The 12296-nt window shown below is 46.0% G+C and overlaps 1 protein-coding gene across 4 annotated transcripts in view; it reads right to left on the reverse strand.

Annotated features, from left to right (window-relative positions):
• The window catches only part of CGNL1 (cingulin like 1), a 157174-nt gene that overhangs the window by 15228 nt on the left and 129650 nt on the right, over window positions 1-12296 (reverse strand). For all 4 annotated transcript variants that reach the window (XM_078079283.1, XM_078079282.1, XM_036107017.2 and 1 more), the window contains 4 exons: window positions 10630-10782; window positions 9550-9720; window positions 5956-6117; window positions 2992-3081 (listed from right to left, as the gene is read on the reverse strand). In XM_078079283.1, the coding sequence (XP_077935409.1) occupies window positions 2992-3081; window positions 5956-6117; window positions 9550-9720; window positions 10630-10782 (576 nt within the window). The remainder of the gene's footprint in view (window positions 1-2991; window positions 3082-5955; window positions 6118-9549; window positions 9721-10629; window positions 10783-12296) is intronic.

Raw genomic sequence — 12296 nt, forward strand, 5'->3', positions numbered from 1 at the left:
AGCTGTAACCTTTTTCCTTTTCAATTTAAAGAGAGCAAGATTCAAAAAGTCTAACTCCCCACGCCTTCCCTTTTCAGTGCCTGGAAGCAGTTTGCTGAGCTTCTGGGCTGATGCTATAAATCGGGTTGGAGATATCAGACAGGCACCATTTCCTGTTCTTTAGGGGATGTCCCTGTTAAGGAGGCATCACAGGTCAGTGTTTGGCGGGGGAGAGGAGAAGGGGTCTTAGGTTTGGAAGTTTCCCCTTTCTCTGATTCTGGCAGGAAGGCAGCAGGCTCATGGCCCAACAAGTTAACCTAAGTGGATCAAAATTAGGGCCCGACTATCTATACCCAAGGCCCTTCCTTGGAACCTTTACTTTAAGAGGCAAAAAAGAAGTCTCAGATTGACCCTAGCGTTGAATAAGAATTAAATGCTGTCCTGTGAGGCGGGTATTCGGTCAACCCAGTTCTCTACGCTACCCTTCCTCACAAATCCAGAGACAGCAAAGGCCAGAAGAGAGGCCTTACCTCAGGAGTTTTGTTTTGTTGTTGTTTTAGCAATTCCTCCAAGGTGAACGCGACGCTCCGTTCCTCCACTGACAGGCACCAAGTTTTACCCCTCAACCCCCCACCTCAGGGAGGGCAGGGACAAGAAAGGAAATCGAAGGGGAAAACAGAACGAACAGGGCAAACAGGCTAGAGGCTGTGGAACCCTCCCTTCGGGCACACAGCTCAGACACAGGGAAGGATGGGGGTTCGAGGGACTCATGACACTTGGCTAGACGCAACCTTGTCAGAGTGGCTCAGTGTTGGAATTTGGAGAAGAGCCGCCCTTTCATGGACTATAATAATAGTCTGTGATAATGATAACTCCTCTCCCCCACCCCAACACTGACCTGTGACGCCTCCTTAACAGGGACATCCCCTAAAGAATGTGCTCAGAGAGGCTGGCACCTTCCTGGGACTCCATGGGGCTGGTGCAGGAGTTAGGCCAGGCACTCGCAAGCCCACGTTCTTTCCAGTAGACCAAGTTCGTTCCCTTAACCTCCTCCCTGGGCTCACTTCACGTTCTTGGCTCAAAGTATCTTCGGCCACGGCCACATGACGGAGTGCAGCTCTATGTGTCACATGCTCAGGTGAGAGGAGAAAGAAGGGGACTGAGTCATCAGTTCTCTTCAGGCTGGGCCATCAGCTGAGCCAAGTAAGACAACCACTTTCTGGTTCATTGTCTCTGTGTTTTGTTTTTGGTGTGAAACATGGGGCTTGGGAAGTCTGTTTTGCCTGCCTGGTTATTGACAGGGTGACAGACTTTGCCACCGTTCCTCCCTGCCTAAGCCACGAGCAGCATTAGCAAAACAAATTCGTGGCCACTTCTGTTATCATGAATGCTTAGCAGATCCTGAAATGCCCCATGGCACTGTGGGGGCTCAGCCACACTGGCAGGAACGCGTCACCAAGCAACTTTTATACCAGGGAAAGAGCCTAACAAAATGCAGACTTTAGTAAGAACGTACAAGGGCTCAAGTGTCAAGGTTGGGTGATCCGTCTGGATTTGAGGTTTCCATGAAAGCCTTTCCCTAAGCTTCTGCAGCTCTGGTTGGCTGGACTGCTCCCCCTTGAGCAGGATACTACTAGCACGGCTTTGGAACACGTAGACAGAACTGAACCTGAGGACGGAGGTTCGGATTGGAATTTCTCCACTCTCAGAAGCAAAACAGCACGACTGTCTTACTTGTTTGCAAAGAATCGGTCAACAGGGAAACAATGGAAAAGAAGCCAGTGATTTCCCTTCAACTCTGAAGAGGGGCTACCATCTTGGAATGGCATCATCCCCAAGCATTAGAACCTCCAGTTCTTGGTTGTCCGGAGGTGGTGAAGTGGGGCATGTGCCGAAGTCGAAGAGTGACCAGAGGAAAGAGCTTCTTTGGATAAAGAAGATTTTGCCCAAATTAACTTGTATTTCAGATTTTTAATTTTAATCCTTTATATAGATAAAATTTCCTCATTTGTACTCAGCCTCATCCAAGGCTTTTAGGTTCTGTTTGCATTGCTTAATTAAGAAAGTGCCCAAAACAAATCAAGAGGTGAAGAACTTTCTGAATGTCTATGTACGGTTTCTCTGGTACCATTTTCAGAAGCCCAGCATACAACTAAGTTGTCACTGAAAATACATCCCTTCAGAGGTTTCTACAGGTAGCCATGGGCGTCATGTAAATGAAAGGCTGAGATTACTGAATATAGGTTCTTTTCAAAACTGTCACTACGTATTCTGAATATCGTCCCATAATGCTTCCCCATGTGATCTGTCAAATGGTCTGGGCAAGGCAACCAGTGAAGGGAACCACCGCTTCCCAGTGAGAGGACTCCCTATCCCCAGGACAGAACTCAGCTGCTTTAAACTTTTTTTTAATTAAAAAATGGAAACAAAATTCAAAAACCTTCGGATTACATGGAGTGTCATTTAGGAAATTAGTTCTATTATCTACAGTGTGAAGACAACGAACACGGTCCCTGGCTGCCTCCCAGTGTTGCTGTACAGATCGAAGGTAAGAGGAATTCCTCATCTTTGAAAACTGCAAAAAGCATTCACTTGGAAGAGGTTGTTAATGTACTGTGAATGCTTCATAGGCATCTGTATGGCTATTTAGCTTGTAAACTTCTTAAAGGAAAAATCTGCATCATGTCCTCCACTTTCCATGGCAACCCAGTTTCACACAATTGCTTGTTGGACTAATGATTCTTAGAGCCTCTGCTCTAAGCAGAGCAGTTTGCCTATTATGGCTAATAGATTGTTACCCATAACCACTCTGGAAACTTCCACTTTGTGTGCTTTATGTTATATACTACACCTCCCTCTTCATGGCTTACTACGGTGAACACTACCCAGCCTTCCATCATTTCTATAAGGCAAGAACTTTCTTCCCTCTTCTAGCTGAATCCTTGGGTTTCACTTCTCACATTTCCTTTTCCATGAAGGACAATCCATTCATCATTCAACTACATACAGCACCTGTTCCCTGCTCCGAGTGATCCTCTCAGACAGCAAATCTGAGTTATTTCTTTCTTCTTCCAGTTCCATCTCCAGCTGAGACACCTTGTCCTAAGAAAGAAGGAAGACACAAACATAGCCCTATTAAACTCACACTGACCCAGGTGGAGTGCAAGGACGGCCCTGGGGAATGCAAACCTCGAAGGCAGATCAGAGCTGAGTATCACTAGAGTTTGGGGAAAGGATGCATCTCCTTCTCATAGAGCCCAAAAAACCGTGTTGTACTGCTTTCATAATGTAAGATGTAATTGTGTGTTTCAAAAATACATGAAAGGAGACAAAATTACCCCGAGCCCTAACATAAGCCCTGTGGATACTTTAGCCTGTTTCCTTCACATCTTTTGTCCCCCTTATGAATCAGTAACTTTACAAAGATCTACCTAAGCCTAAGGTCCCCAAGTTACCTGTTAAAAGGCAATGTGGGAGCTCAGACATCATCCAAGACACATTTTTCTAAAAATTCCAAGCTCTGGACAACGCTTTCCCTCCCTCCTGCTCAGAGTTTCCAAGAGACTTGCAGGAGTAAAGGCTACGACTTACTATTGCCCCCGCCTGCTTTTCTAGGACACCTCACACACTTCGTGCATTAGGCAGTCAGTCCCAAATCTGCACCTGAGTAACCCAGAGACAGCGGTGGCCCAGTCATTACAGAAGAATTGTCATTTCTGTCTTCCTTGCTGGCTCCTCATTTAACACCATTGAGTGCTAAGAGAAAAGCATGTCAAAGTAGCTGCGTGTATGAAAAAAGAGGCTTCTAACACAAACCACCCTACCTAGAAATAGGGGCTTGTAAGGTCTATGCACATGTTTCTCCTGTCACTCGCCAATGTGTCATATGTCTGCGTTAACTGAGTGCCATACTTGGTAAAAAAGCAATCGGCATCGTGAGTTTTGAAACACGAGTCTGCGGCATCTGCACGTAAACACTGTCTCCGCAATTGTCAAAGTGGGCTGGCTGACAAGCTCTGGACGCTTCTGTAAAGGCCAAAAATCAGAGCTACTCACGTGAATGAGTAAATGTCTGTGAATGCCTTCCCTGCTGGTGAATGAAATCTACAGGGAACCCAGAAAGCTCTCTCCCGTGAGCTGAGAGGCTCGAAGACCAACTTGGAACAGAGCACCGGGTTCTGCACTGACCCTCCTCTTTGTTCCGTGGTCCCTGACGCCTCGGAGGCCAGTTCCGCTCGTGGCAGAAATCACCGAGGGTCCACAAGTGCTTCATTTATGTAAAACAGCCACCTGAGTTTCTGATCCTACAGAAAATGCCCATTGTTGAGAGAGCTCTTGAGTCCAGAGAATTAATTTGTTAAGTGCTAGTGAAGGAACAGGCAAGATATTCGTCACAGCAAGCTAGTCCTGCCAGCTACCTCTGGGGGGAGGAAACACTCCTCCAGCGAGCTGCTCTGGTAGAGCCTTGAGAGCTATTCATTTTGTCATTAATGGAGAAATATCTAAAATAATGCCCAGGGGCAAGGGAAGCTCAGTCATGTCACTGCTTCTAGACCTTGATTTGGTAAAAGGAAATGTTTTTAGTCCGAATATTCTAGAAGAAGATGACAACCCAATGTTTAGCTAAAAGCACCTCCTCACAGGCCTCTCTTCCTGTCTAAAATCTGTACTATTTAAAACCCACCAAGAGCATTCAGGGGCCCAGGTCAGGGGTCATTACACCAAAGGTTCTCACACCGCTGCCCAATGCAGCTTTAGCTTGCTTTGAACCAGATTGTTTGGGTCCTTGAAAAATCACTTCCTAGTTAACTGGGTTGACCTTAGCTTGCCTTAAAATGACCCCCTCTAATGAGATCAGAAGCAGGAACAATAGCAAAATACACAGCAATCCTACAAAAGGACAGTAAGACTGTAACCAGGTTATTCTAGTGTCTAAAAGGGGCCTATCTAATAAAATCTTTAATGGTTGAAACATCCCTCCCTAGATGGAAATTGCTACTAAGTCCCCTGGAGGTTTTAAAAGTTATTTTTATTTATTTGCAAAATTGAATCAGAAATTCCATTGACTTTAAATTCAAACCATCTCTCCCTGTCCTTGAGCACTGTCTTTTTAGCAAAACCTTGACAATTTTAACTTCTCCCATAGGTCTGGGGCTGATTCTCTCCCTCACTAAATTCCATTGGGATGTGGGGTATGTGTGTTTTCGGGGGGGTGTTCTGGTTTGGGGCTGGTTTTGTTCTTGAGGATTATTCTTTTATATAAGCTCAGGTGGACTGATGTTAAGATTCCTCCTGTCCTGCTCAGTAGCTTGTGCATGTTTCGATTCTATTACTTGATTCATATTTTTCTACCATGTTGTGAACAGGTCACCCCCAGCTGGTGACCCCAGTGAGCACATTCTGACATCCTGTCTTAGACTATGTATATATGGTATATCCAAAAATGAACTGAGCCACAGTTCGCTGCTAGCTTTGGCAAAGCTGGATCATGGGACAGAAAAAAAAAAGGGCCAGAGTTAGGAGACAAGAACAGAGCATGCGGTGTGACAAATGAGAGTGTCCCCAGGAGTTAGGTGGTTCGGGTCCAAGGCACAGCTCAGCCCCTCTCTAGATTTGCAGCCGTCTTGTCTCCTCTGTAGTGGGAAGCAGCTCCCAAAGCAACCAACAGAAATGCACCATGTGCCCTCATGTAAAATCACCTGGCCTCTTTGCGGCTCTGTTTTGCTTCCTCTTCAAGACAATGAGGGCACTGTGCTAAACTGTTCCCATCATTCCTTTTGGCTCTGACAACTTATGAGTCTATGAACTATCAGCTTCTTCCTCAAATCAAGAAATGACTTTACTAATGTCTGGCTGTTCCAGAGAATAAAAACCAAAGGCATCCCAAAGGCTTAGGTGTGCACAGAGAGGTCACTTCTCTTGTGTCCCATGCTTGCCCTGCACAGGCCCCGGCTCACACTCGCATAGCCTACAGACCTCCATCTGCTTGATGAGTCGGCTTCGGTCGTCTTTGAGGTGACTCTTGGCCTCCAGCTCGTACTCCAGGTCCTTCAGCGTCTGCTCCAGAAGTTGCCTTTTTGTGAGCGCTTCATCCTGAGCTCTCTGGTGGTCCCGTAACTCCTCCTCCATCAGGCGCATCTAGAAGGAGGAGTGGGTGGTTACCTGGGCTGCATCAGGAGAGCATCTGGACACAGTGCAGAGGCTGACCCCAAAGATGATCAGGGGATGCCCACATACTGCAGTCCAGAAGACCCTGAGCCACTTCCGGCTCCCTCTGGGCCTCAGTTTCCTCTCCTATAAAAAGCAGCAGCTTCCTAGCTACAGGTAGCAACCCACTGAGTTATAAATTCAATTTAGTAGATGTTGGCCAGCATTTTGAAATTTAATATAACAGAAAATATCAGAGTAGAATACAAACAGATATTGTTTTGTGAAACCTTCGTACTAGACACTCATACATTTGTATGGATGTACATATTACTGGGTTGCGATGCGAGACGTAGTTCTTACTATATAGGTCATGGCCAAAAACACTTGAGAGCCACCGCACTAGGTAAGTGCTTCCTACAGGGTGACTTATGACCCACCTGTACCGGCATCACCTCAGTGGGAGGGTCAAAATGAGGGGAAAATAAAGATGAAATTAATGACCCCAAAACAACTCGCACGCACAAAATCTAATAATATAAACATGCACATTAGGTGAAACCATCTGCTCTCTAGAAGAAAATCCTAAATCAGCTGTCATAATCTACAGTGTTCTTTTCATCCACAAGGTGGCACTGAACTAACAGCTTTGAAGAAAGTGCAACAAAGAACTGCTACGCAAGGGGTTGTCCCTGTTTTGTACTTCGCTGGAATCTCCCCGGGGACCAGCCACCTCAACACACTGTAGGTGCTCCTCATACACCTGTGTGGACTGATTCAGTGAAGACCAAGACTATCTGCTTTGTTTCCAACTTCCTTCCCTCTAGGAGCTGGTACAGGGTATTGGTGAAGGCACTGTCTTAGGAATAACTAACTACACCAGGGGTTTAGTTCCTTCAGAGAGTATATGACAGTGAGCGGCAAACTCCATTAGAGAACAGCATCTTTTGGGGGTGATTTTCACAGAGAAGCTGGGGAAGCCTCAAAGATAGTCTGGTGGGGGAGGGCGGGCACCAGGTTAGGCTAGTTTCAGAAGCCCAGTGGCAAAACTTTAGGAAATGGGTTCCTGGAAGCTGACAGGAACCCCTGACCCTTCAATGAGAACGGCACAGCCTTGAAGAAGACCTCTCCAGATAAAGACCGTCATCTGGTGTAGTGGTAACTGAGTCAAGGGCTCTGTCAAAAAGAATACTCAATGAGGCCATGCCCCCCAGAACACGGATAGTGTCTGGGACCCCAAGCACTGCTAGCTACACTAGTGCTCCCTTGAAGTAGTCAGAACTGCCCTTCGCTAAGTGGGATTCAGACAATAAACCAACAGTGAACTCCAAGCCTTCATTCTCTAGAGATAACCTTCGTCAGAACTTCTCTGGCTCCACAGCAAAGGCAAAACATATCAAATGTCTATTTCTCTTAAAGCAAAGAAGGCAGTGCTTTGCCCCTGAGGATAGACCGACCCCCTGCCCCTTTTATGTTAACAGACAAGCTTTATCTCAGCTCAACCAAAACACAGGGTTGGGGGCCGTGAACAGAGGTGAGCTTGAGTTTTTCAAGGATCCAGGGTGACCCTGGCTTGTCAATTCACTTTTGTTTTCACCAACTCCACTGACTTCCATAGCTGGATACAGGGCAGTATCTGCCTGCAGTTTCCTTCCAGAACGATGAGGTGTCCATTTCTGCCATTCAGATGGAAACTGTGTCTCACAGGGCTGCACCACTGAGAAAAATCTAGGAAGGGCCATCTTTTGTTTTCCCTGTTAAGGGATCTTGTTTTGAATGACTGCTCTTTTATGAACAATACTGATCTCCTTCTGGCCTTAACTAATCTCTCTGGGTCTCAGTTTCCTCATCCAACTACAGGATCTCTAAAGTTCCTTCCAATCCGAAGATTCTAGCAGAATGATAACCATCACACAAAAAGCAACAGGAAGCCCTTTGCAGAGGTCATCGTGACACTGTGATTTTTCTGAAATCAAAGCAGTGCACCATGTGTTTGTTGGTGTTCTGGCAAATATCCGAAACTCCCCTCCTGTTTGCCGTAGAAATGCAAATGACTTTCTTTTAATGCCAGACAGAACTGTGATGTCACTATGCTAATTTCAGTTATTGGGGTCCTGCATCATATGACCCTGCAGCAGAGGGGACTTGTTATCAGGATCCTTTCAGAAATGTTCTAGAAGTCTATAATAAATCTCCATTGTTCTTTCACACAGTTCCAGCACTGACTCATGGGCAATATTTCTTTGATCATCAAAGATATTAAAAGTTTGTTTTTTAAAGAAAAACTTGTTTTCCTGTGGAATCTTGATGCTCTTGGCACTGCTTATGAAAAAAAGCAAGCCTTGGACTCTAAAAAAAAAAACCCTTAACATTGGTGTCCAGGATATACAAACCCTCGGCTCTCTAGCCTTACACGTTATCTCATTTCATTATTAAATCATCGTTATTTGGTGTGTTTTTAAAGAGGTAAAAACAGATGCTCCGAAAATTGGGGTAAGTTGCTCAAGGTCATCCAGCTGGCAAGAGGCATAACGAGAAATCAGCATACGCCGTACTTGTGTTTTAGAACCTTCAGCTTTCCATTAAAATAATCAAAAACATTCCTTTTATTTTTCTCAGCTCTTTACAAGTCAAGACTGAAGGGAGCTAACATTTGAGTTACTTTGCTCTACACCCATTCCTAAATATAAAACTAAAAAATATGTTTTAATAATTTCAGTACTCATACATTCCTGAAGATTTCTTTTTGTCTCCATTGTCGTTGTTCTGAAGCTCATGTCCACCACACCCGCTCTCATAAAAGTCTATATTTTATAAATGAATGTCAAAAAGCAATTGTTTACTATAATCTGTGTTCCAGGGTTAAATTAAAACACTAATACCCATGAATCGTTGAGACCCAGCTGGGTATACCAGTGGTGCTCCATAAATGGCAGCTGAACATTTTAGGCAGAAACTCTTGGATGGATCGAGAAAATGGTCACTTTAAAGTTGTGTCAATTTCGGGACGCCTGGGTGGCTCAGTTGGTTAAGTGTCTGCCTTCGGCTCAGGTCATGATCCCAGGGTCCTGGGATTGAGTCCCGCATCGGGCTCCCTGCTCCGCGGGGAGCCTGCTTCTCCAAACTCTGCCTCTGTCTCTCTCTCTGTGTGTCTCTCATGAATAAATAAATAAAAAAAAATCTAAAAAAATAAAAAATAAAAAAAATAAAGTTGTGTCAATTTCAGCCCAGGGCCCTGGGACTTTGTGTCTTAGAATGCCATTTGCCCCACGTGACCATCCTAAGGGTTAACACTGAAGAATCAAGCCCAAATGCTGTCTTCGGACGTACCCTGAGTCTCTCCTAGAAGAGTTGCAAAGCAGTCTCTAGTACAGGATACTCTGAACGGGGGGTAAACCAGGAAAGGATCTGGCCAGGCATTACCTCATCCTGCAGTTTCATGGCAGTCAGACGTGACTTTTCGGCCTCTGAGGTTTTCTCCTTCAACTGCCTTTGCATTTCTGCAAGCTCCCTGCGATTTTTCTCCTTGTACTCATCCAGCTGGTTCTGGAGCTCCAGGGTTGATATGCGGGACACCTCAACAATGTCAGCCATCTGGAAGGAGTGACATGGCTGTGAGCCCACCCTGTGATGCTCCAGCTGGGGCCCCAGAGCTAGGTTTGGGTCCCATTGAAACACAGAACACATCTCCTCCTCTTTCTTCTATAACCTCCCCAAAGACTTTGCAAAGCACCTGGTCATGGGCTGTCCAGGCTTGGTCACCTCTAACTTGGAAGTAGCAAGGAGGAGTGAACAAGCACACCTTTTGTGGCTGCATACATAGACCTGAGTCATGCCCTTGCTTTGCCACTTACCAGCTACATAACTGGGCCATGCCCTTAAACCTCACTGGGCCTCTGTGGTGTCCTCATCGGAAATACTGGAATCATCATATGTACCTTACAGGGGTGTTGTCAGAATTAATACATAAGAGATAGAATTCCAGTTACAAAATAGCTAGTACAGTGACTGGTACATAGTAAGGATCAGAAGATGGCAGGCATTCTGTTGGCTCCTAGAATGCAGGGAGCCCGTCAGCTTTGTGCCTCTCCCCCTTCTGCGTATTTCAGGGCAGAGATGAGCAGAGAAGAGAAGTAGCAACTACTAGACTTTGAAACTGCCTTTCACATTTCTGGACAAGAAAGATGGGTGCAAATGCAGACGTTACACACGGTTCTGATTCAGGTAACATTTGTTAAGTCTGCCCTTACGTGCCAGGCTTCTTTGGGTGATTGTTGAGAGGAGCTGGGCCCAGAATCCAGAGGGTACTGGCATTTTCTAGACCAGTTTCCCTTTAACTGGGATTCTCAACAAGTCCAAAGAGCTGCTTCAGGGGATCTGGAAATCTGACACATGCATGCTTAGACATCAGTGTAGGTTTCCTTAGCTCTCACCAGGCCCTCAGAGGACACTGGGCCCCAGCCCAGGTGTTCCCCCCACACCTCTTGCTCCCCCACCCCTCACCTCCTTCTGCAGTTTCTCAATGGTCTTGTCCAGGTGCCATCGCTCGTTCTCCATCTCGTTCTTCAGTCTCCTTAACTGCTCCTTCTGCTCTGTCTCATCTTTGAGCTTTTCAGACAACTGCTTCTGCTCCTGGGTGGCCCGACTCAGATTTCTCTGCAGACGGCAGGGAAGGGACAGCACGGTCACCTACCCACCAGGTCAGCCCCAGGAACAGGGGGCAGAGGGAATTCTGCAGCCACACCACAAAGCAATCAGACCTGCTACATCGGTGATAAGGAAAAGGATCAAAACAAAACCATCACAAGACACAAGGACACGGCTGGTTCTGAAATTCAAGGACCCAAATGCAAAGTTGACTCAGCCAAAAAAACACATGAGAATAAAGGGGCAAAGGATTTATTACAGAAATACAGAAAATGGCCAAGGCTGCTCAGGGCAGTGATTAAGGACAGTGTCTGAAAACATGAAATTTTCAAGTTCGTGCTTGAAAATATATCAGACAAAACTGAACCAATGTGGCAATTTACATCCTGTGTTATACAGCATTACATCTCATGTTCTAGAATTTCCTCTGCTCTGCAGACGCTTCCTACAGTTAAAATAGCTAAAAATGAATCTATGAGGAAAGAGAACACTGACCCATAGGTCAAGAGTCCACTTGGGTAGAGGGAGTTGTAATCAACAAAATCGTGGTTGGACTCATAGATAGAATAAAAAGGAATCTGGCAATCCACAGGTGGATAAACTTGATGAGTAAAAGGTGTGAAACGGAAAAGACACTAGTTAGAAAAGTGCAAATGAGTGTTATTTAGTGATTCAGCACCAAATCCTAGTACTTACCATAAAATGAAACTATCTTGAGTGCGCTATTTTCCCCAGGATCCCCTGAAGCTCTCACCTCACCCAGTCACAGAGCCTGATATTCTTTATGTAAAAAGATGCAATTCTAAAACAAAATCCTGAAGTATCTTAGAAAGATTATGGTGGCCTCTTTAAATGGTTAAGTGCTGCAGCCGCTGGCGTAAAGATACCAAGAAGGGGCAGAGCTCAGAAAGAGGCAGCATGACCCAGACGTGGGCTGGATCATCTAGAAAATGGTCTCAGGGGCACTTGGCTGGCTCAGATGGTTAAGCGTCTGCCTTCGACTCAGGTCATGGTCCCAGGGTCCCGGGATCAAGCCCCGCATCGGGCTCCCTGCTCAGCGGGAAGCCTGCTTCTCCCTCTCCTGCTCCCCCTGCTTGTGTTCCCTCTCTTGCTGCATCTCTCTCTGTCAAATAAATAAAAATTTAAAAAAAAAAAAGAAAAAGAAAAAGAAAATGGTCTCAGGTACCGAGCGCTGCATGTGCGTTGCTACAGGTACTGCTTAGGACTTGTGTCCTGTGTCTCCGCAGCTGCTGGTACAAGGACAACAGTCTCTATCTGTACGGTGCTTAACAGTTTACAAGCTGCTATCACATGCACCAACTCAGGCGTCTTGAAAACACTCCCAAATCACTTGAGGCACTCCTGGTTTGCAAAGCACAGCCAGCCATGCTGCTGGCCGACCCTGTGACCTGGGGCCAAAAAGCCACCCGTGGAGGCCTTCCGGCCCCTCCACTCTGCCAGGCTGACTGCACTCACAGAACCAGCCAACACAGCTGGGCTGCTGAAGTTAATTTCTGCGGGAA

This window comes from Halichoerus grypus, chromosome 8 (genome assembly GCF_964656455.1).
Source record: "Halichoerus grypus chromosome 8, mHalGry1.hap1.1, whole genome shotgun sequence".
Taxonomy (NCBI): Eukaryota; Metazoa; Chordata; class Mammalia; order Carnivora; family Phocidae; genus Halichoerus; species Halichoerus grypus.